Below are 24627 nucleotides of genomic sequence, written 5' to 3' on the forward strand. Positions count from 1 at the left end.
CACACTCCACTTTTTTCGATTTTTGATTTCACTTTTCGACGGGCCGGTGGGTACTACAGCAGGGAAATCATGATATCAATGCTTAATTATGAAACACTCATCCTGACCGATACTAAAAAGGAAGGAGTAATTCTGCCTCTGGGATTGATTGTCTTCTACTATGTAGTATATAAATATTCTTTTTCATACTCGTAATGCGACTGCCGAGCTGCAGATTAGCCTCAACCTCGCCACACCACCGGCAGTTTTCTGCAGGGGTTTTAAACCAATCATAGCTATGCAATCACACAGCCACGTAGACGGCCACCTCATCGCAAATTCAACTCTGCGAGGTGCAAGACAACGTGAAAGCTAAAGCAGTTTTGACATTATTGAGCACCGGTTTATACTCTTGTACACCCGTCAAAATGACCCACCACAGACAACCCTATGACGACCCCGCTCAAATCCAGCATGGCAACCGCGTCACCGAGCTCAAGGGAAAACACTCCAGTTCAATCGAGGGATCAAAGAGTACGGATAACGGGCGAGATACTGAAAATCAATTATCTCCATTCCTTCGGTTGGGGCCCTCCTGGGCAGAGATACGTCAGGAGTGGCAGGATGGGTCACGGGCCAAAGTGATCGTCTGGTTTGCCGTGGTTTCCCTCTTTGGTTGGTGTTTGGGTCAAGGGATTAGCAAGATGATCTAGACACACAGGAGTCCTCTGTTTCTCGTGCGGGGATTGACGGGCCAAATTGTTCTATGATTGGGATTGAGTAAAGCCCGGGGGGGGGGGGTCATTCGCTTGGGTCAACGTCTATTCAAAGTCTGTTGGGGGATTCGGCTATGCTTTTTTTACGATTGAATGTCCATCGTTTACTTTTTGCTTTATACTGGTACTACTCAGGCTACACATCTTCAACTTGCGGGTTTACTATTTATCACTTTCATGTTCCAGTGCAAAAACAATTGATTTCTTCTCTCTCAAATTATCGGTCTCAATAAAACAATATCAGTCGCAATAAAGCAAAATTAGTCAATAAACATGCAAACAACTTGCCTAGTAAGTCAAATCTCTATGCCGCAGGAACGGGCTCAATATCAAACCGAATGTGAAGCCGCCTATCGTGATTCAGAAGGTCGGCTGTCCATGTAACGATCCGAGTAATGCGACGAGTGCCCCGGGAAATGCACCCAAGACCAAGTATGCGATGAGTTTCCCAATACGAGAGCCTAAGAGGCCGTCATATTCCGGGGTATCATAATCCCAGGTCTCAGGCTTTTGTTTCGGCCATGTGAGTCCAGGCCGAGTATTCCCGGTATATAATCCCCTCCTCACGAAGGGATTTGTCTCAGCATTTACAACCTGTTGAACAAAAACATGTCGCAAAGTATTCATGTTGAAGTTCCGGGTATAAAGGGCCTGTGTTAATTCAGAAATCTGGTAAGCATTCGAGTTTCTAGTACGACGAATGGCACATATAACAATCACACCTGGACCAGTATCTCCAATCCAAATAAAGTTGGGGGCTCGAATCTGAAGTGACCAGTATACTGGGCCCGGCGCTATTCCAAGATCTTTTGCCTGGTCCACGAAATCCTCACACATAACATTACATCTAGGTGGTAGCACATAAGGAAAATTCGCCTCCACCTGTTGGATTGTCAGTGTTGATGGGTTAATAGGGCAGTTTGGCGCTGCGGGGTCATCTATCCACTGGCGTCGCAGCTCCCCATGTGCTTGCAGTCGTCCATATGGGAGAGGATACTCGGCATTCGGAATCCAGGGATCAGGCGTTATTGCCATAGCTTGAAGCGGACCACTAGATGGTGGTGGTGCTGCTGCTGCTACTGGAAACCCTGGGAGTTGCTGCCACATAAAAGGGGGTGTGATAGTCGACGGACCAGCTAATGGGACGATAACAGGTGTTGACAGAGGGGCGGCAGGAGATGCTCCAGTGTAACCAGGAGATGATGCCGCATCATCTTCTTCCTCCTCCTCGGGAATAGGAGCTAGTGAAGTTGGAGCTGGAACAGGAGCTGGACCTTGACCTGGAGCAGGGTTCAAAGCAGCTGTAATTCTAGCCGCCTGCTGAGCTTGACGCTGTGTCTCTGTCGGCATCTCTTGCAGTTCAATATTATCATTTCCTGTCTGGTTTGCAATCTCATGCTGGGCGAATCTGCAAAAGGCAAGAGAACAAACGGTAGTGCAAGCAGTACACAAACCATCGAAGATAGCCTCGCCAACACCTCTGGCTTCCTCATTGCCTTGCTCACCTTCACGGGCTCTATCCATGCCCCGGTGGGCAGCTCCCATGCATGATCCGCACAGGCAATCGAACATAGCATCGCTCAAGCGTCGAGCCATGATGAAGTGTTGTAGGTAGTGGTGGTAGTAGTGGTAGTAATTATAGTAGTAATGGGCGTAGTAATAGTAGTTAATACTGTGCGTGAGTAGTCGACTATCTATATCCAACAGCTGGTAGCTGTTGAATAGGTGAAATAGCCCTTAGTACTCGCGGTGGAGTACTGAATGCTGCTAGTGAGCTTGATGCATCTCTAATCCAGGTTATTTGAGGCATATTTATATCTCGAAGTCGATGAGTTTGTTGAGAGAAATTCTACAAGTAAGAGGCTCTATCTTGCAAAAAATTTGATTGTTAATCTTCGAGTTCGAGTTCGCTTCATACAAGTTCCGATAAAACAATGTCTGGAAGATGTCTTGCAAAGACAAAGAGCTTCGAATTTGAACAACAATCCGACTGAGAACAAAAAAGCTTAAATTAGATATAGATCAAAGGTTTCAGGATATAATCTTATTGCAGACAATGAAAAAAGAGAGTTCCTTTGAGAAATGTGTTAGGCAAAGTTGAGCAGTCACCAAGATGGGATTACTCGCGCATAGGGCTGGAGGGTAGTCAAGGAGCCCCTGACTGACTCGTGACAGCGGCAAACCCTCTCAGGCCAAATTGACTGTGATCAATGCATAACGGAGCTCACCCCGGTCAATGCAGTCAATGCAGTCAATGCAGGATCAAATGCATTTTTGTGCGCGGACCTCGGCTTCCCCGCAGAATGGCGGCCCCATGCAGATCAGCAGGAGCTGCTTCATTTACTGCGAACACCCACGTCCTCGAGTCTGCGTTGCAGCATAGTCAATCCACTCTCAGCAGTGAGACAGTACGATAGAGCCCCAGTACACCATTGCCCCACTGTTCTAACTACTTAATTTATCATGTCATCGCCAGCAAAGAAGTGGTTTTCCAATGAAGGTAAGCAGGCCCGACCACATCCACCAGGGGAAGAGCAGAGAAGAACTAACTCTTCACAGGCTTTACGGCAGACGTTCTGGGCAAGCTTATATCCCGAACACTCCTGAGTCCCTGGAAAATCGTCCCAATACTAGCACTAGCTCAATACACCATCAAGGGTCGAGAAATCATTGAGTCACGCCCTCACCTCCTCAAAGCGCTCCGGGCCCTGGCAACCCTAGCCATCCTAGGACGACTCGGCGCCTGGCTCGACCACCGCGCCATCAACAATGGCCAAAAAGACCACTACGACTGGAACCGCGAAGTAGTCATCCTAACCGGGGGCAGCGGAGGTATCGGCCGACATGTGGCGCAAATGCTCGGGGAGCGCGGTATCAAAGTTGCCATTCTAGACATCACGGCGCCAGACACCGCTCTACCCAACAGCGTGCGCTATTTCAAGTGCGACATCACTTCCGCGGCGGATATTAAGGAAGTTGGCGCCGCGATCCGGGCCTCATTCGGTCGGCCGACGATCCTGATCAATAATGCGGGCATTTTGACCGGTAAAACGATCCTCGGTACGACCGAGGCCACAACGCGACGCATGTTTGAAGTCAACACGCTCTCGCACTACTGGCTGGCGCAGGAATTTCTGCCTGATATGATTGCGCAGAATCATGGGATGGTGGTGACGGTTGCTTCACAGGCGGGATATACGACGACGCCTAATATGGTTGATTATTCTGCTTCGAAGGCTGGGGCGATTTCGTTTCATGAGGGTCTTGCGGCGGAGTTGGTGACGAGGTATGATGCGCCGCGGGTGCGGACTGTGTTGGTTACGCAGGGATTTACGAGGACGCCGCTTATTGGGGTTTTGACGCCGGAGGATACTTGGTTTAATCCGTTGTTGGAGCCGGAGACGGTGGCTGGGGGCATTGTTAGGCAGGTTCTTAGTGGGGAGAGTGGGAGTGTGGTTGTGCCTGGGTCGGCGGGTTATTTGTGTCATCGTCTTCGTGGGTATCCACTGTGGCTTCAGCATGGATTGCGGTGTCGATTGGAAAGGTTGGTTCGGGCTGGTCAGTAGGTAGTACAGTGGTGAATGGGAGTAGGTAGGAATTGTCAATATCTGTGAATTTTGTGTACTACTACTCTTCATAGTGGCACATGTACTAACTTGAACTGGGTATACTAGTAGTAGTAGCCCTGGGTACGTTAACTTGAATGTATATAAATTGAAAGTGCCACCATGACCTCGGATGTATATAGTTGCCCTGGGCAGTACTGGTACTACTACATATCCCCCACCCCTTATTACCTAGGTAAGTACTACTAGTATATTCCCAATTAAGTGTGAACTGAGCAATTAATGAATACTAATACTGTATCACCTAGATACAGTATAGTATACCTAGGTACATACTATACTATACTATACTGTATGTACTTCTGTTATGCACCGCTCTGTTGTCGTGGCACGTGCACTTTCCTCACCGCGATTTGATTCGCTCCACTCGTTCGCTTCAGCTCGATTCCTCTCTGCCTTTGCCTTCTGCATTCCTTCTGCATTCTTCGCACTCGGACTCTGCACAATTTGACAGCATTACGCAGGTAATCTTTGAGTTGAGTAGTAACTAGTACTACTACTGATGTTCTAGGTACGACTCCTGTGGTTCCCCGATCTCACTGATCTCGTCTCACCATCAGCCCTCTCAGTGGGTTCACCAGTCCCGCTTGGGCCGAAGATCCACGGTTCAGCTCCGTTGTTTACTCCCCCCCAAACAAACCATAACATCCTCCGCTTTTTACTTCCACCTTCAAGTTCAACCCTCACCAACCTCCAACTTTACCTTCAATCGACATTCCATTCCCCCCCCCACCCTCCCCTCACATTCCCCCACATGGTGTCTCTCTCTCCTCCTAATTAATTGCCCACCATGTTCAAAGCCCTCATGGGCGGGGGCAACCGGTCGTCCTCCGACGTCCGAAGCACCACCAGCTCCAGCTCCAAGTCCAGCCGTCGCAAGACCGATTCCAAGTCCACACATAGCCGCAAGTCCTCACGGGGTGACGACCGTGATCGCGGCCTGGGTGACTTGGTTGACTATGAGCCCTCTGCTTCCGGGAGCCGCCGTACTGCTCCAAGCGCCGCTGGTGATTCTGTCGCTTCCTTCGTGACCGCCGAACCCGAGTCCTACGATTCCCCCGATCGCATCATCGAGCGGACCCCCAAGCGCAGAGATAGCGATCGAGAGAGCAAGGCCTCTCGCCGCCGTGACCGCGACCGATCCGAGAGTCGCGATCGTGACCGTGACCGTGAACGTGAAAAGAGAAAAAGCCGCCGAGCGACCGATGACGATTTGGATCGCGAGGACCGCCGTGAGCGCCGGCGCACACATTCGGGAGACCCCTATATGCCATCCAGTGCTCCTGGCGCTCAATTTGCCGCCGATGTGGCAGCGCCTGGCTTTTCACAATTCCCCGGCCAATACGACAGTGGAATGCCGCCGGCGGCCTTCTCGCCCGCCCACGACTCTTCTCCATCGCCGTATGACCCTCATGTACAACAACAATTCCCTGGTCAATTCCCCACCGGCACTGCAGAGCCATATATGCCCCCGAATCCCGCCGGTGCTGCCGCAGATTATTATGGTGACCAAGGCCAGTCCGTTGAGCAGCAACCTGGCATCCGGCCGCCTGAGCCTCTGGTAATCCCCGCTCATCAAGCGCATTTGCAAGCCGCGTCTCCTACTTCCAACCCCCCGCCAGAGCCTAGCAGTGTTGGTGCAGTCGGTGCGGCCGCCTCTTATTTCGATGATGCGGGTCCCGTCGAGTCGCAAGCCGTTCCTTCAAAGCCCTCCAAGCCTTCCAAGCCTTCCAAGCCTAGCAAGCCTTCTGCCAGCGCGGTCCCTGCAGCAGCACTAGCAGCCACCGCGGGAGCTGCAACATATGGTTTGGGACACGCCTCGTCCTCCTACGAAGACACCCAGTCCCAGCATTCCAACTCTGCCTATCACCAATCAGCTTCGTACTCGCAGCCGGCTGCCACTAGTACCAGCAAGCCGCCAAAGCCTTCTACATATGGTATTGGTCCCGGCGTTGGAGTTGCAGCAGCAGGTGCAGCAGCAGGATATATGCTCGGCCATCAGCATCACTCCTCGAGCCCGGAGAGCGCGTCTCAATATGCTCATCAACATCAGCATCAGCATCAGTATCAGCACTACGGGGACTCTTCCCAGGCTGGTCTGCCCCCATATGCTTCCGGTTCTCATAATGCCATGATGGCAACGGGAGCTGCAGGTGCAGCGGCGTATGCTGCCCATGCTGGTCATTCTCATTCTCATTCGCACCCAATCTCGCACCGTCCAGGATACTACCCCTACGCGCCCGGTGGTCTTGCATATCAACAGCGCCAGCGAGGTCCCCTCTCGAAATTCGTGGACTTCTGGCGCGACCCGGAAGCTGTGGGACGATTCGAGGACTACACCGAAACCATTGGTGTCTGCAAGTACTGCTTTGATCCGCAAACCACCTCAATTGATGCGCCTCGCAAACATCACTATGATCGGCGTCGACACTCTGCCGATCGCTACAGCGCTAGCAGTTCTTCCCGAGTGAGCAAACTCAGTCGATACCATTCTTCGGAAGATGAAAGTCGGCGCAAGCGATCGAGCAAGAAGTCGTCCTCGTGGTTGCCGGGCATGCTGGCTGGCTACGCCACAAAGTCAATCTTTGCTGGAAAGGATTTTGATGACTCCTACAGTGTTCGCTCTGGTCGTATGGCTGGTGACCGTGTCTCTCACGATGGTGATGATCTCTCCAACTCCGACCGCAGAAGCTATACTTCGCGTGGTGTTGTCCGCCGGTCCGAACGCAGCCCACAGCGAGAGTACCACTCAGACAGCAAGCATTCTCGACGGACCCGTTCTCGCTCGCGATCTTCCTCCCGATCTGGTCGTCATTCGTTTGTCAAGAAAGCCGCCTTGGGTGCCGCTGTTGGTGCCGGTGCTCTTGCTGTCGCGAAACATCACAATCGAAGCCGTAGCCGCTCTCCCTCGCGCACGCAACGCCGCAAGGAATCATCTTCCGACTCTTCCTTTGTCGACTTTTCTCGACCTGCTCCCAAGTCTGTTGGAGGTTTTACCTCTTTCTTCACATCCAGCTCTGAAAATCGTGCGAGGAAGCGAGAGTTGAAGAAGACTAGCAAGAAGAAGAAGAAGACCAAGCGTGGATTTTTCTCATTCAATAGTTCCTCGTCTTCCGATCTTGATGCCGACCTAGCTTTTGGAACTGGATTTTCGAAGAAGTCTAAGTCTAAGAAGGAGAAGAAGAAGGGCAAGAAGGACGAAGATATCAATGCAGCACTTCTTGGCTTGGGTGCTACTGCCACTGCTCTTGCTGCTTCATCTCCTAATCGTCGCAGCACTGGTCAAATGCTAGCTGGCAGGGAATCTCGCTCTCGTCACTCCCAGTACGCTTCGTCTGCGAACGAGGATGCAGAATGGATTGACGCCGATTCTTCTGAAGACTCTCCATCGAGCGTTAGCTCCGCCCTGGCTTTCGGTGGTGCTCACAGCAGCGATTCTCATTCCGACTCCAGTAGCAGTCGTGGAGGCTGGGGTTGGAGATGGGGAAGCAAGAAAGACAAGAAAGACAAGAAAGAGAAGAAGGAGAAGAGTTCTGCCGCCAATGCTGCTATGGCCGTTGGTGCTGGTGTTCTCGGAAGTGCTGCTATTGCTTCGGTTGCTCACCAACGCGATAGTCGTCCATCTAGCCAGGCTGGTAGCCTGCAGCAGGTTTATCCTGTGCCTACCTCCGATCCTTCTCGCTTTGACGTTGCCAACATGTCTCCATCTGTCGTCTCCGGTGGTCAAACTCCTCTCGTCCGCCCGGACCGATTCCCCTTCAGCAGCCACAGCCTGTCACGCCTGTCTCTCAAGCCATTTACACCTCTCAAGGCACCATGCCAGTCTCTATTCCCGCTTACAGCGCACCTGTTGTCCCTGCTATCTTTGCCAATGAACAAGATCAGTACGACTCTCGATTCCAAGCCTCTCGGGATCCTGCCTGGAGTCGAGATGATGCCGATATTCGCAAACCCCGCCGAAGCGACTCCTCTCCGGTTTTCCCTACTCAAGAGACTGCATCGAGCCTCAAGCGCCGCTCTACGACTAAAGACCAAGCCTCTGTTTCTTTCAACCTGACCGACGAGCAAGCCGAGCGCGAACGCCGTCTCAACCGCCGTGACCAGAGATCACGCGAAGACTTCCACGGCGATCAATCAGTCCAGTTGATCGACCGCGAAGAAGAGGATGCTCAGCGAGATGCAGACCGTCGCGAGCGCCGTCGTAAGGACCCAGAGGAAGAAGGGCGTCGCGAGAGCGGAAAGGACAAGAGCTCTTCCTCATGGGTTGAAGCAGCTGCCATTGGGGCCATTGGCGCAGTTGCAGTCGGTGCCCTTACCTCTTCTCATAAGTCTGACAACGCCTCTGAGATTAGCTCTCAGCGCGTTTCTCGTAGTGAGAAGCGTCGAGCGGAAAGAAGACAGCAAGGTGACGCCGAATCGTCCATTGTGTCGAGATCTGACATCCCAGAGCCCGTTGAGAGGGTATCATCTGTGGAAACCCGTGATGCGGAAGGCAAGCGTTCATCTCGCAAGACCGCCTCTCCATCCCCTGTCCATGATAACTACGCCGAATTCTACGCGCCTTCCGAAATTCGTCACAGTCCAGATGAACAAAAGACTCGCGATGTTGCTGAGCAGCCTTCGATCGTTGAAGTCGTCCCTGCTTCCGTCCGCAAGGCCCGCGGAGAATTGCGCGATGAAGACATGTCACGATTCGGACAAGAACCTTATGAAAATCACGAAGGACTTCCGTGGCCGGTTCCACGACTTAATTACATTGATCCCACCCCCCCCTGTTAGCGTGAATGGATCTGCTCTGGGCATGTCGACCCCTACCTCCGCAGCGCGAGCCCCCGAAACCGAACAACTCGTCGAGTACGTCGAACCCGAAGAGCATGTTGAGCATGCCGAACAGGTCGAGCCTCCCGAACCCGTTGCGCGTAAGCAGCGTGAGCGTCCATCAACTGGCTCTCGTGTTTCCTGGGGCGAGCACTCAACCCACGAGTACGAAGTGCCTTCTTCCTCCGAGCAAGATCCGCTTGAGCATGACATCTCTCCCATGGAAGACAACGCCAGAGACCTTTCTCTGGGCGACCTGGAGCAATTTAAGTCCAAGTCCAAGGATGTCAGCTCCAAGTCTGGTTACGGCGATGACATCGAATTCGCTGCCATCGTTGCCGCTGGAACTGAAGCAGCCGGCTTCGATCCCTCCTTCATCATCGATGATCCGAAGTACCACACCCGCACTTCCCCACCCGGCTCAGGTGATGAAGGAACATTCTCTCCGCGATCGAACTGGGCTACTCAGAATCCCGAAAGCCACGGCTACGTCGAGGGCGAAGTCGGCAGCTATGATCGCCAGTCCAGAGATATCGGCCCTATTACCAGCGACCCATTCTCCGCTAAAGACAATGATCTTTCTTCATCCCCAACTCGCGAGCGCAGTTCCATTGCCCAGGAGGTAATTGAACAATTAAACGGCAAGCCTCGCCACGAATCTCTCGATGACCACAATGTTTTCTCCATGCCTGGTGGATTTGGTGATGATGAGCCTCGCAATATTGAACCTCGTGATGATTCATACTCGGCTGTTTCTGCTCCTGTTTCAAAGGAGGATAAGAAGAAGTCCAAATCTAAGAAGTCTCGTCGTAGCGGCGATGATATTGATTTCTCTCGGGAACTGCCCCGTGATGTTCAGCCTTTTGCGGAAGAGACTCCTGCTGATGTCCCCCGAGATGTCGAGGTTCCGTATGATACCTACTCGGCTGTTTCTGCTCCCGTTAGCAAAGAGGACGAGAAGAAGTCCAAATCCAAGAAGTCTCGTCGTAGCGGCGATGATATTGATTTCTCTCGTGACCTGTCTCGCGACGTTCAGCCGTTTGGAGAGGAGGCTGTTGCTGATGCCCCCCGAGATGTCGAGGTTCCGTATGATACCTACTCGGCTGTTTCTGCTCCTGTTTCAAAGGAGGATAAGAAGAAGTCCAAATCTAAGAAGTCTCGTCGTAGCGGCGATGATATTGATTTCTCTCGGGAACTGCCCCGCGATGTTCAGCCTTTTGCGGAGGAGACTCCTGCTGATGTCCCCCGAGGTGTCGAGGTTCCGTATGATACCTACTCGGCTGTTTCTGCTCCCGTTAGCAAAGAGGACGAGAAGAAGTCCAAATCCAAGAAGTCTCGTCGTAGCGGCGATGATATTGATTTCTCTCGTGACCTGTCTCGCGACGTTCAGCCGTTTGGAGAGGAGGCTGTTGCTGATGCGTCCCGAGACGTCGAGGTTCCTTATGATAAATACTCGGCTGTTTCAGTACCCGTCGGACAGGATTATGAGAAGGCAAAGTCAAAGAAGTCTCGTCGCAGTGGCGATGATTTTGATATCTCTCGTGATCAGCCTCGCGACGTCGAACCCTATTCTAAGGCTCCCCGTGTTGATTCTCCTCGGGATGTTTTTGACGACCGATATGATTCGCGCTCGGCTGTCTCTGCTCCTCTCGAGAGAGACTCGGAGAAGTCGACCAAGTCAAAGAAGTCCCGCCGAAGCGGTGATGATTTCGACCTGCCTCGTGACTTGCCCGCTGATCTGACCCGCGAAAATGTTTCTCCCGAAGATGATGAAGGTAGTGATGAGAAGAAGAAGCGGCGCAAGCATCGCTCCAAGCGTGATAGCGATACTTTCTCCGTTGATGACGATGCCCGATCCGCCGTGACCTCCTATGAGGATGCGGATAAGTCTGAGCGCCGCAAACACCGCCATCGTTCTTCTGGCCTTCGCGACTTTGATGACAATGCTTCAATCACCTCGTCTCCCGCAATTATTGACGAGACGCGTGAGAAGCGCCGCAGTAAGGACAAGGATGAGAAGCGATCCAAGCGTGAGAGCGACCCTTTCTCCGTGGACGATGATGCCCGATCTGTTGTGACCGCTTATGAAGAAGGAGACAAGTCTGAGCGTCGCAAGCACCACCGCCGCCATCGCTCCTCTGGTAATGACTTTGATGACAATGCTTCCATCACATCTTCTCCCGCACGTATTGATGAAACACGAGAGAAGCGTCGGAGCACTAGCAAGGAAGACAAGGAAAAGAATCCTTCTGGGTTCCTGCGCAACCTCTTTGGTTCGCGCGTCTCAGCACCTGCCGATGACAGAAATCGCTCTACCTCCTCCTTAGAGAAGCATTCATCTCGGGAGGCAATGTCAGAGGCTGGCGTTGACGACGAACGGCGCCGCCACAAGAAGCGCTCTTCCAAGTCGCGCAGCTCCAGCCGTGGATCGAAGCGGGATGATTTTGATTCGGACAAGGATGCAGAGCTCCGGGATGGTACCAATCTGGAAGAGTATCGATCACGTCGGCAAGAGAAGGAAGAGCGCCGTCGCCATCGGTACGAGGAGATCGTTGAATCTGGGAAACGAAGGGATAATGAGAAGGTATAGCATCTGAAATTTTTCTTTTCTTTTTCTTGATGACATGTTTGAATTTGATTCTTGTACACTGTTATGTGCCATATTTAGTTGCCCCTTTTGTTGGATTGGTTTTTGGTGGCCTTCCCCAATGCATATGATGACCATGTTCCCCCCCAAAAAAGCAAAAACAAAAACAACGAATATTATGCTAAGCATTTCTTTTGGTATTATTCCATGTGCAGGACGGAAAGCCTTCCGATTATAATGACGACCGCGACGACTCTTTTTTTAGGGGAGCGCCCCGAAATGCCAGCCGCCGCTGAGCGCGATGACCGTGGTGCTTCGGGGCTTGAATCGTTTGCAAAGGGAGCAGCCATCTCAGCGGCTGGTCTAGCATTAGGTGAGAACCTCTTGCACCAACGACCTCGCAGTCGCTCCACATCCCCTCCAGCCGCAGACAAAACCGCCCTCGATCTGGCCCCGAAGTCCCAGAGTAGACCCTCCTCCCCAGAAGCCACTCGAAATGCAACAGTAGCAGCATCATCATCTGGAGGAGAAGACATCACTCGCGGCCGCAGCCATTCCACTGCACGATCCATCACCGAATCACCCACAGCAGTCCCCTTGCACTTCCGCCGCCCACCGTTATCCCCCGGCCTCTCGCGTGCGGTGCCAGTACCAGTGCCAACGACAGAATCACCACCACCAGCTGTACCATCACCAGGCTCGCCTACCCAGCGCCACCGCCGCCTGAACTCCGTCGAGTTCCGCAACTCGCGAGAGATCCGTCCTCTCTGGCTCGTCGAGCGTCACGGCTCAAGTAAAGCCGAACCCGAGGCAGACGAACCACTCCCCTCTCTACCATCCAGCAAAACCTCCTCCCGCGCCCCCTCTGTCGAAGACCTCCGCGCCCTAAACCAGGAGGATGGAGTCCGGAGCTGGGAAAATGTCGACCTTAGCCACTCCATCATGGAGAATCGTCGACCAGCTGGCCTCACTATCTCGACTGACCATGACCGAGACGTCGACGTCGATCGCGAACTCGACGTTCTCGATTCCCAGCAGGCAACGCCAACAGCGGAGAATTTCGCACATGTCCCCGAATCAGCTAAGAAGGAGAAATTGAAGTATGAATTCCATTCTCCGTCTGAATTGCTGCAGGATCCGAACTCTTATCCTGAAATTCCTTCTTCGCCTACGATGAAGAATTTGCCTTCGGCTGAGGGGTCGATGGTTGGTGGGAAGCAGCAGGAGCATGATGAATATGAATCTGCTGTTGAAGGTGAAGGTGGTCAGCATGAGAATACCCGTGAACTTGATCTTGAACAACCTGCTCAACTTGATGTTGACGTCGATGTCGATGTGAATGTGGCCGACCAGCAACTCGGAGAACCAGGTACCGCCATTGAAGAAAAAGGTCCTGAAATTTTCGCACCTGAAGAGTCCATTGAGCAGGAAGCAGATAAGGATATTGTTCCCGAGTCTGCAGAGCCAGAGCAACCCGTTGAGCCTGTTCAAGAGCAACCCACAGCTACAGAGGAACCGGTTGCAGAGGAGCCGGCGACTACGTCTTCTTCAAAGAAGAAAAAGAAGAAGAATAAGAAGGGGAAGAAGGATCAAGTTAGCGATAGCGTTGATTTGTCTTCTGAGTCTGCTCCGGTTGTTGAGGAACAGGTTCCTGTTCCTGGTCTGGAGGTTGAGGGTGGATCTCGTTCTATTGAGCCTGAAGCTATTCCTGCTCCTGTCGAAGAGGCTCCTCTCCCTGTCGAAGAGGCTCCAGCTCCCGTTGAAGAGGCTCCCGCTCCTGTGGAAGAGGTTTCTGCTCCTGCTATACCCGAGCCAGAGGCTGAGCCAATTCAAGTCTCTAGGGAAATCGAGGCTGAGCCAATTCCCGCTCCCACCGAGCCCGTTGACTCCGCTGCCATTGAGTCTACACGAGAGATCGATACAACTCCTGTCGAGCCCGCTGAGACTAACCTCGAAGAGCCTGCTGTTGAAGCTCAGCCTGAGCCTGAAGTCCCCATGACCGCAGCGCAGAAGAAGAAAGCCAAGAAGGACAAGAAAAAGAAGTCGAAGGGTCTCTCCAGTGCGGAGCAAGCAGAGAATGCTGTCACAGATGTTGCTCCTGAACAATCGCCAGAGCAGGCCCAAGACCAACAAGAAACTATTCTTGAGCCTGTCTCGGAGTCTACCCCTGCTGTTGAGACTGAGTCTACGGAAAAGGAAATCCCCGAAGCTCCAGCTCCAGCTGAAGAAGTGTCTTCTGATGCCCAAGAGACTCGCGAAATTGTTGACACTACCGAACCAGTTATTGCCGAGAACCTTGAGCATGATGTTCCCAGCTTTACTGAGCAGTCAGAGCCAGTGGTGGAGGACGCTGAAAAGTCTACCGAAGTGCCAGCATCTGACTCCCGTGAGATCGAAGAGTCAGAGCCCGTCTTCTCCGAGGCCCAAGAATCAGCCCTGCCGGAGCAAAATGTCGATACCCCTCCAGCCCCCACTGAGCCAACAGACAAGACCGCCGAATCAGACGAAGACATGTTCCACGAGACTGTCCAGGAGCAGCCTGTCACCACCGAGGAGATCAAAGATATTCCCTCCGACCAGCCAATTGAAGAGCAGCCCACAGTCCCAGTCGAGCAGCCCGAGGAACCCAAGCCTGAAGAAGCAGTGGAAGAAGCAGGTTCAAAGAAGAAGAACAAAAAGAAGAAGAAGAAGAACAAGTCTGCTACTGAAGAGACGGATCTTCCTTCTGAATCCAAACCTGCTGATCCCGAGCCTGGACAGGAACAGGAACAGGAACAGGTTGCCGAAGATGTCAAGCCTGAGAAATCAGCTTCCGGTGAACCTGCTGATTCCCAGGATGTTTCTGCTGCTGCTGATGTTCAGCCTGAGCTTGGTCCTGAACAGCTTAGCAAGGAAATCGTTGAGCCTTCTTCTGAGGAGTCTCCTGCTGTTCAGGAACCCGAGTCTGTCCTTGATCACGTTGAGCCTGCTCCTGAGTCTGTCGAACCTGCTCCTGAATCTATCGAGCCTGTTGAACCTACTTCAGAATCTATTTTCCCCGCCGCTGAGCCCGCCGAGCCTATATCCGAGCCAATTGAAGCTGTCTCAGAGCCTCAACCCACAGAGGAGACTCGCGAAATCCCAGTCGAACCTGCTTCTGAAACTGCCCCTGAGGCCGAGGCTGAGGCTGAATCTGAAGTTCCAATGACCGCTGCGCAGAGAAAGAAAGCCAAGAAGGACAAGAAAAAGAAGGCTAAGCAGAGTGTTTCTTCTATTCCCGAGGAAGAAAAGCCCGCTGATGCCCAGCCTGCGCCTCAACCTGCTGAATCTGAGCCTCTTCAGTCCGCTGAACCCGCTGAACCCGCTGAACCCGCTGAATCCGTTGAGCCTTCCGAGCCAGTCGAGCCCGTTCCGCCAGTCGAATCCGCCGAGCCTATTGAAGCAACCCCGATTGTCGAGGACACCCCCCCTGTTGAAGCTCCAGTCGAAGATATTGCCAAAGAAATCGAAGTTGCTCCTGAAGCAGTAGCAGAGGAAGTCGCTGCTGCCGAAGAGAAACAAGATGATTCGGTCCAGCCGGAGCAGCCAAAGGAACTTGAACAGGAAGACTCTGCCCCTGCTGAGGAGACAGCTGTCGACGTTCCTGCTGACGTTGAAATCTACGAGCCCGCAGCAGAGCAGCCCGAAGTTCCTCAAGAGCCCCAAGAGCAGCCTGCTGAACAAGAACCTGTTGCCGAGCCTGAGGCGGAGGTTCCTATGACAGCAGCTGAGAGGAGAAAGGCCAAGAAGGCTAAGAAGAAGCAGCAGCAGAAGGAACAAGAAAATGTTGATGTGGTTGCTGACGACGCACAAGCCGTTGAGACTGTGCTTGCTCCCAACCCTGAGACTGAAGCAACCAAGGAAACAGAGGCCACCGCTGACGCCGAAATTCCTGTAGCTGAAACTCTTGCTGCTGAGGATTCCGCCGTCCCTGCCGCTGCTGTTGAGACCGAGGAGACCAGCAGAGATATTCAGACTGAAATCGAAGCACCTGTTGAGGAAACCCTTGTTGATACTCCTGCTCCTTCTGAAGTTGTTCCTGCCTCAACTGAATCTCAAGAGGAAGAGACAAAACATGAGCCTCTTGAAACCAATACCCCCATTGAAGAGGACTCCGCCCATGTTTCCGCCGAGCCGCTTCCTGAAGTCCCAGAGGCAGAGGCAGAGGCAGAGGCAGAGGCACCCCAAGAAGAGTCTCAACCTCCTACAGCCGACGCTGAGCCTGAAATTCCCATGACAGCTGCCCAAAAGAAGAAAGCCAAGAAGGACAAGAAAAAGAAGCGCCAATCTGTGGTTGAAGAGCAATCTGTACCCGAGACCGATCCTACTCCCGCCGAAAAGGAGACCGAGCCAACCACAGAAGCACCCGCTGAGACCGTCCCTGCCACTTCTGAAGAGATCGCGCCTGAACCTGTGACAGAATCAACTGAGCAACAAGTTGAAGTTCCTATTGAGCCGTCTGCAGATGATGCTGTCCCTCCCACTGAGCCGGTGTCTGAAGAACCAACTGCAGATCCCACTGTGACTGATTCTACCGTCCAGGATATCCCTGTCGAAGAAATGCCTGCCTTGGAGAAGTCTCTTGATGATCAACCCCAAGGAGAACAGGCTGTTACTGAGCCTTCTCCTGAAGAGACCCCCAAGCTTGAGGAACAGGTTTCGGAGGAGCCTCCTGTCGAGAGTGCCTCTGTCGAGGACTCCGAACAGACTTCTTCCAAGTCAAAGAAAAAGAAGAAGAAGAACAAGAAGAATCAGTCTGTTTCTGAAGATGTCACTCCGGAGATTCAGTCTGAGCCTGTTAAGGAGGAGTCTACTGAGCCTACTACTGAGCCTACTGCTGAGCCTTCTGTTGAGTCTGCCGTTGAGCCTGTCGTTGAGCCTAGTGCTGAGCCTAGTGCTGAGCCCTCCTCTGAATCTGCTCCTGAACCCATCGGTGAAACTTCTACTGCCGAGCCTGTCGTTGTCGACTCTGCTGTGCCTGAAGAACAACTTGAAGTACCCGAGCCAGTTGCCGCTGAGAACACCGAGCCAGTAGTTCCAACTGACGTTGTGGAAGCTCCCCCTGCAACAGAAGAGCCCGCCCCTGAAGAGGCTTCCAAGGATGTCACTGTCCCCGAGCAAGAAAGCGTCGAGGCTGAGCCAGAGGTCCCTATGACTACGGCACAAAAGAAGAAGGCGAAGAAAGACAAGAAAAAGAACCGCAAGTCTGTGGCCTTTGACGAGTCGCCTGCTTCCCCAGCCGACCCCCTCGCAGAAGAGTCTATCTCTGCTCCTGCAGATGTAGAATCAAGCAATGCAGCTGCCGAGGATCTTGTAAGCCAAGATGTCGCTCAGCCAACTACAGATCCCGCAATTGCCGATGTTCCCGCAGACAAGGACATCCCAAATCCCGAGGAACCAGCTGTCGATCAACCTGAAGTTACTCAAGAGGTGTCTGAGCATTCCGGCGAGATAGTTGAGAACACACAGGAGACAGTTGCACCTGAACCAACCCTGGAGACTTCGGAAGAGCCATCGACGACTGCCCAAGCCGACGAGCAATCTGAGCCGTCGCCAGAAAGCCAAGTCCCTTCCGATGACAAGCCCACTGAGAGTACAGAGGCGGCTGAGCCCATTGTTGATGCTACATTGACTGCCGCCGAGCGCCGCAAGCTCAAGAAGAAGGAGAAAAAGAAGAAGGGCAAATCCGTGGACTTGACTGAAGAAGAACCTTCAACTCCTTCCACTCCCGTAGAGGCACTCCAGGAGCCCGAGGCTGCCGCAGAGTCTCAGACAGAAGCTCCCAAGGACATTGACCAAGATGTTCCCCAAGGAGAGGAAGCTTCTGTTGCCACCCCGGAGATCGTGGAAGATTCAAAGGTCGAGGAGCCCGAAATGAAGGAATTGGACGATAAAGCTGATGCCCCTGCGACAACACAGCCCGAGGAGCCTGAAACGACAATCGCCGAGACCGAGAATCCTATCGAGGAGGAGGCTACCCCTCCCATCGAGGAACCCGCCGAGCCGGTGGTCACTCCTTCGACCGATGCACCAGCACAGCCAGACTCCGCTTCTCCCGAAATCGATGTTGCCATGTCAGCCAAGGAGAAGCGGAAAGCGAAGAAGGATAAGAAGAAGCGCCAGTCCAAGAACCTTGAAGCCGACACTTCCACGACCGATGATACCGCCATCCCTGCCGAGCCAGTCACCCAAGACTCTGACAAGACCGTCCCTTCTGAAGACACACGGGATCCTTCCATACCCGTGACGGCAATCTCGCCTGCGGAGCATGACGGTAAAGATCATCAGTCCCACGACATAGAAACGCCCGACGTCCCGGCAAGTGAATTAGCTCCGACTGATGAATTCGTGTTTACGCAGGTAGAGCAGCCAGAGATAGAGAGTCGTTCTTCAGATTATCCTCCCCAGTCCGTGCTTGAGCGTTCGATGAGTTTTAGCGAGTCGATGGAGCGAGATGTGCAGAAGAGGGGGAAGCACCAGCCACCGAAGAAGTTGAGGCAGCGAATGTGGCCGAAGACCATGTTGTTGATGAAGTTGTGAAGGAGGATGCAGAGAAGCAGGATAAGGTCGTTGTTGATGATGTTGCCGCGGATGTTGCTCCTGTCGAGGAGGAGATTACAGGAGAGGAGATCGTTGAGCCTGTGCCGAAGGAGGAAGATATTACTGAAAAAGCTATCGTCGAAGAAGCTCCCGCTGATGAATTTACTGAGACCGCACTGGATGTCAGTGCCCCCGCCGAACAAGAGCTTCCTGTTGAGGAACCCCTCCAGCGAGCCTTGTCCAAGAAAGAAAAGAAGAAGAATAAAAAGAAGAAGCAGCAGCAGGAGGAGGCGCAAATTGAAGAAGTCCCTGTCGCTGAGCCGGAGGAAGTGGTTGAGGAGAAGACTGAGCAGACGGAAGCCGAGCCCGCCATCGTCGAAGAATCCCACGACAGGTCAATCCCTGAGCCCGAGGTCGAGCCAGTTGCAGAACAGGAGGAGGTTGTACCCGTTGAAGAGCCGGTACAGTCGACAGAAGATGTTGTTGAGCCTTCCACACCTCAGCCGGTTGAAGAGGTGGAATATTCCAAGGAGGTCGAACCGGCCCAAGAAGAGCCTGCTCCTGCTCCTGAGCCCGAGGCAGTGGAAGATGTACCAGTGCCAAAGAAGATGAGCAAGAAAGAGAAGAAGAAAGCTGCCGCTGCTGCTGCCGCTGCCGCCGCCGCCGCAGAAGAGAAGGCCACCGAGGAGGTCTTGCCCGAGGCAGTTGAAGAGCTTGCTGCTCCTACACAAGATATCGATGTCCCCGCCACTACTCCTCAACAAGAAGACCAGCCCCCGCTCGATACGATTGAGCCCGAATCTCAGCCTTCCGACCCCGTCGATTCGCTAAAGGATATCGACGCGCCGGTGATCGAGGAACAGCCGCCTGCTACCGAGGAGGCCAGCGAAGAACAGCCTGCTACCGAAGTGCCTTCTACAGAGATCAACACCGAGGAGCCCGAAATCGCCCTTGATACGACCAAGGAAGCTGCTCTCGAAGTTCCTGCCACAGATCCCCTTGTCGAAGAGACTTCCGTCGAACCGGCAGTGGAGCCTGAGACTGAGTGGCCTACTGTGTCGAAGAAGATGAGCAAGAAGGAGAAGAAGAAGGCTGCTGCCGCTGCCGCTGCCGCTGCTGCTGCCGCCGCCGCCGCTCTTGAATCTGAAAAGCCTGCCGAGCCAGAGCCAGAGCCCACCGTGGAAGAACCATCCGTGTCTCCCGAGGAAACTATGGAAGTTCCAAGACAAATGCCCACCGTGGAAGATAGCCAAGGCGAACTTGAGCAGCAGAATGAATCACAACCGGTGGAGTCGACCGAAAAGGAGCCCATTGAGCCGACACAGGAGATAGTTGAAGCCGCCGAACCAATTGTTGAAGAACCCGAGCAGCCTGAGGAACAAACCGATACCCTCGAGAAGGAAATCCAACCTGAGCCTGTGGTAGAAGAATCGCCTGCTGAACCCATCCCTCGCAAGTTGTCGAAGAAGGAAAAGAAAAAGGCTAAGAAGCAGGGAAAGACAGAGCCTACCGATCTGGCTGCCACTCCCACTGAAGAGCTTCCTACGGAAGATGCACCTGCCGACGCTGTCAATGAAGATGCCCCAACAACTTCTGAAGAGACTGGTATGGAAACGACTCGCGAGATTGTCCCAGAGCCAGAGCCTGTCCGCGAGGTGCCAGCTGAGGAGACAACGGACACTCAACCTGAATCCCATGATATCCCTGCTGCGATTGAGCCAGAGACCCAAGAGGCTTCCGAACAAGTCGAAAAGGATGAGCCTGTTGTCTCCCTCGACCCCTTCGATGGCCCTTCGCCTGCCGAAGAGAAGAATCAAGACCTCCCTGTCGAGAAAATCGATGAAGCTACTCTCGATCAAACCCCTTCTCCGGAAGAGCAAGAACACAAAAAAGAGGAGGAAGAGACAAAACTTCAAAGCCAGGCTCTTGAGAAGGCAGCAGACCTCGAAGTGGCTGGTGATTTGTTTGAAGACCGACAACAGGAACCAGAAGCCGCTGCCCCTCTTTCGAAGAAGCTGTCCAAGAAGGAGAAGCGCAAGAATAAGAAGAAGGTTGAAGTTGAAGAGCCGGTTGAAGAAAGCCAAGAACAATCTACCCCAGAGGTACCTTTTACCGAGTCTAAAGACGAAGACGAACTGCCTACGACTACGCCTGCACCTGCCCCTAAACCCGAAGTTGAGTCTACAGTTGAGCCGGAGCCTGAGGTTCAAATTGAGCCCCAGGTCGAAACTGAATCAACCAGGGAGCTCCAGCCTGAGTCGGAGATGTCTAGGGAGATTGAGCCTATAATTGAATCTCCCCCTCCTACTGAGACAGAGACTGCTGCAGACGCTATCCCATCAGAGCCTGTCGAGCCCGTCGAGCCCGTCGAGCCTGTCGAACCAGTCACAGAAACACCACTCTCAAGCAAGGCTTCAAAGAAGAAATCAAAGAAGGCCAAGAAAGCGGCCCAAGCCTTGGATGTAGAAGCATCTCCCGCCACTACGGCTGAGGAACAAGATCCTGCCGCCCCTGTCGCCCAGGAAGAGTCTAGCTATGACCGTGAGCTTTCGGAATCGGCTCCCAAGGAGAAGAAACCGGGTGATGACGAATTCCCCACAATCGAGTGGGAGCATGGCCAGTCTCCCAAGCGCGAGACCTTCGAGGCACAATCACCAGAGTTCCAGGTCAAGGTTCCTGAGCCAGTTCCCCAGACCATCGAGGAGTATGATGAATCTGCAATCCCCGTTGCTTTGCAAGAGGCCAAGGAGCAGTCCCACGAGGCGATCGAGGAAGAAGCCTGGACTGCCCCATTGAGCAAAAAGGACAAGAAAAAAGCCAAGAAAAACAAGAGAAAGTCCGAACAGGCAAGCCTTGCTGAGCCTGAGACGGAGGAGCCCTTGCATAAAAGAGTCGAACTGGCGACTGACTTCCCCGAGCCACCAATTGACACTGTGATCTCCAAGGAGATCGAAACACAGCCACCGGCGAGAACTACGACTCCCGGTGGCTCCAAGATTGCCAATCTCTTTCCCGGTCTCGAGCGAGGCGGGTTCAAGCGATCAGCTCTGGACAACAAGACCCCGTCGCTAAAAGATAGTGCTGAGGAAGAGACTGAAGCGGACATGGAAGCTAGTCGCGATATCGCGATCCCCGTCTCGGAAGCACCCCAAGCGACCCCCGAATCCAGAGAGATTACTGAGAGCAGTCGTGAACTGCCTATTTCCGTTGAAGATGTACCGGGCTTACCAGGCTCGCCTGTCGCTTCCCAGAAAGCGCCGATCGAAGAGCCAGAACCAGAGGCAGAACCAGAGCTCCCGGTTCACGGTGAGCGGCCCATGCAGTCTGCCTCTACGGAACGATCCTCAATTCTATTCGACTCGTCTCCATCTACACGTACAGAAGAGGCATCTACACCCCGGCGTCTATTGCCATCCCAGATGGAAGCCCCCGATCTTTCCCCATCCCCCTCCCTCTCTGCACTACGCCGAACTCCCTCCGTGATCCACGGGCGCCATCAGCAAACGCCGCGAACATGGACCCTTGACGAAGAGTCTATCCCTGCGACCAGTGGCCCATCACCGCCGCGGTCCCTCTTTGGAGGGCCTTTTGGGGATCATGATGGTTTATCGCGACCCCGGACTCCGCTCGATCCCATTGCGGAGCAAGAACCAGTGGATGGGGATAAAGCGACCATGGCTCGCTCCGGGACGCCCCGTCTGGAGATCAAACCGGAGCATGTCCTTCCACGACCAGTGACTCCAGTGCGAAAATTCACCGACAATGCAATGGCACGAGAGAGGTGGCCTACTCCTGAAAATGAGAAAAGTCGCAGTCAGGACAGCCTCAAGAGTGGCAGTGGAAATGGCACTGGCAGTGGATCAGGACTGTCACCATTAAAAACTCCGGAGCAGGGGATGCCAGTGCTCAAGCCCAGCGGTAGCAAGGGCAAGCTACGACGCACGAATCGTAGCACGAGCAGCGATCTGCGGGCGGCTAGTCGGGCTTTAGACGAGGACGAGTCAGAGTCTCAGCTCCAGCCCCATCCTGAGTCTCCTCCGTCTCGGACCTCCCAGCCTCCACCCAATCTCGATCTCGATCAACTTCCTTCTTCTTCATCCTACGACCCCGTCAATGACAAGGGCAAACGCCCCCTGCGAAACATGGATGTTTATGTAAGTTTTGACCTTTAATTTTCATTCCATGGCCGTCACTATGGCCATTTCTTTGTTTGTTTACTAATTTGTTTGTGTAGGAGGGTTGGGGTGAAACACCCAGCTCCCCGCGGTCGCCCAGCCGACCGCCTAGCGTCCGTCGTCGCCGCAGCATGCAACACCTCCAGGACATGGAAAGCCGTCTCGACCAACTCATCTCAGAGAATCGTTTACTCATTGCCTCTCGCGATGAAGCCGAAGATAAATTGCGCAATGCCAGCGTCTCTCGTCGCAAGAGCGACCGCGCCCTCAACAGTAGTAGCGCCGACCTGAGGGATCGCGAAGCCGAAGTGGAACAACTCAAGAACTCGGTGGATTGGCTTCAGAAAGAAATGAGTCGTGTCACCCAGGAGAATGAGGGTCTCACAGCTTCCAATGCTGCCCTCGCTGCCGCCCATGCCGCCGAAGTCACTACCGTGCGCGAGTCTTCCACGCGCGAATTGGATGACTTGCGATCGCAACACAATGCCCTCTCATCGGAGATGGACGATCGGGTCCGACAAGAAATCGAGTCGGCTCTCGCTCAAAAGGATGCTGAGTTGCGACGCCTACGGGAAGAGCTGGAGGAAGCCCGCGACAAAGTGAAGGAGCTGCAACAGCAGATCGCTTCGTCGGTCAATGACAACGCTCTCGTCTTCCGCGACGAGGACTACTTCGACGCTGCGTGCCAAAAGCTGTGCGGCCACGTTCAACAGTGGGTGCTGCGCTTCTCCAAGCACTCTGATCACCGTCGCTGCCGTCGCTTGGTCGACATCTCCGATGAGAAGATTGCCGACCGGTTCGAAAACGCCTTCCTCGATGGCTCCGACGCCGATGCGTACCTGTCCGATCGTGTCCGTCGTCGCGACGTCTTTATGTCGGTGGTCATGACCATGGTATGGGAGTACATCTTCACTCGCTACCTTTTCGGCATGGACCGTGAACAACGTCAAAAACTCAAGTCCCTTGAAAAGCAATTGGGCGAGGTCGGTCCACGCCGCGCAGTTCATCGCTGGCGCGCTACTACCTTGACCCTCCTGTCGCGACGGCCAGCTTTCGCCTCACAGCGCCAGAGCGACACTGAAGCGGTCGCACTTGAGATCTTCGGCACTCTGTCGCGAATCCTTCCACCCCCCTCTCAAAACGAGGACCAACTCCTCGACTCCCTTCGCAAGGTCCTCCGTGTCGCTGTCAACCTCTCCCTGGAGATGCGCACCCAGCTGGCAGAGTTTATCATGCTCCCCCCTCTCCAGCCCGAATATGACACCAACGGCGACCTTGCCCGTCAAGTCTTCTTCAACGCGGCGCTGATGAATGAGCGCAGCGGCGAAACCACCTCCAACGACGAGCTCGAATCCTCCCAGGCCGTCGTCCGCATCGTGCTCTTCCCTCTCGTCGTCAAAAAGGGCAACGATGTCGGCGAAGGCGAGGAGGAAGTCGTCGTCTGCCCTGCCCAAGTCCTTATCGCTCGCCCCGGCAAAGACAAGAGAGTGTCCCGGATGATGAGTGGTGATCGCATGTCGTTTGATGCATCCCGCTCCGTCCATAGTGTGGCACCATCCATGGCACCCTCCATGGCCCCCTCTACGATGGACATGAGCAATGTGATTTGAGGCGTCACACTCTTATCATGGTTGCTTCTGCTCTGATCTGTAGTATGCGTGGGTCAATGTCTTTCGATTTTTTTCCTTTTTCTTCCTCCGTTTTCTGCTTCTGGTGAACATGGCGGGTTTTTGGCGTCTGGCCTGTGGTCTCGGATATTCCCTCGCGCTGACGACCGATTGGAGTTGATCTGTTTGATTTGATTTGATTTTGTGTTTATTTCGTTATTTCCTTTATTTCCTTTATTTCCTTTTTTTATAACGGCCTCTGCACATGTATTTACTATCTTTGATGTCTGATGATTCACGACTTGTACTCTGGCATGCATGCCTTGTAATAGAATCATTCAAGTTTACATATTCTCAATGCTTGAGTACCTACCTAACTAGTAATCTAAATGTAGATATTATGTAGTTCTACTAGTAATAACTACGAGTATTTACTACTACTCGTCCTAATACTCAATTGTGTCCAAAGGTTCAAGTTCGTGGCTGACCTCATCATGCCTG

The 24627-nt window shown here is 53.4% G+C and overlaps 5 protein-coding genes across 5 annotated transcripts; 4 read left to right on the forward strand and 1 right to left on the reverse strand.

Annotated features, from left to right (window-relative positions):
* Positions 1-407: 407 nt before the first annotated feature.
* On the forward strand, positions 408-692 carry N7509_009511 (uncharacterized protein; the record flags this gene model as incomplete). Its single annotated transcript, XM_056634148.1, has 1 exon — positions 408-692. The coding sequence occupies one exon, from the start codon at positions 408-410 to the stop codon at positions 690-692; it is 285 nt and encodes a 94-aa protein (XP_056484768.1).
* A 423-nt stretch (positions 693-1115) lies between these two features.
* Positions 1116-2300, reverse strand: N7509_009512 (uncharacterized protein; the record flags this gene model as incomplete). The annotated part of the gene is made up of 2 exons (XM_056634149.1): positions 1116-1996; positions 2210-2300. 2 exons carry the CDS (start codon positions 2298-2300, stop codon positions 1116-1118), a joined length of 972 nt encoding a protein of 323 aa, XP_056484769.1.
* A 918-nt stretch (positions 2301-3218) lies between these two features.
* On the forward strand, positions 3219-4321 carry N7509_009513 (short chain dehydrogenase/reductase family protein; the record flags this gene model as incomplete). The annotated part of the gene is made up of 2 exons (XM_056634150.1): positions 3219-3255; positions 3315-4321. 2 exons carry the CDS (start codon positions 3219-3221, stop codon positions 4319-4321), a joined length of 1044 nt encoding a protein of 347 aa, XP_056484770.1.
* Positions 4322-5171: 850 nt separating this feature from the next.
* Positions 5172-11789, forward strand: N7509_009514 (uncharacterized protein; the record flags this gene model as incomplete). The annotated part of the gene is made up of 3 exons (XM_056634151.1): positions 5172-8117; positions 8144-9111; positions 9161-11789. 3 exons carry the CDS (start codon positions 5172-5174, stop codon positions 11787-11789), a joined length of 6543 nt encoding a protein of 2180 aa, XP_056484771.1.
* Positions 11790-12065: 276 nt separating this feature from the next.
* On the forward strand, positions 12066-24129 carry lah (involucrin repeat protein; the record flags this gene model as incomplete). The annotated part of the gene is made up of 3 exons (XM_056634152.1): positions 12066-18164; positions 18242-22498; positions 22579-24129. 3 exons carry the CDS (start codon positions 12066-12068, stop codon positions 24127-24129), a joined length of 11907 nt encoding a protein of 3968 aa, XP_056484772.1.
* Positions 24130-24627: the final 498 nt, after the last annotated feature.

The sequence above is a fragment of the Penicillium cosmopolitanum genome, assembly GCF_028827165.1.
Source record: "Penicillium cosmopolitanum strain IBT 29677 chromosome Unknown utg000009l:1.0-9042332.0:1.0-9050551.0, whole genome shotgun sequence".
Classification (NCBI taxonomy): domain Eukaryota; kingdom Fungi; phylum Ascomycota; class Eurotiomycetes; order Eurotiales; family Aspergillaceae; genus Penicillium; species Penicillium cosmopolitanum.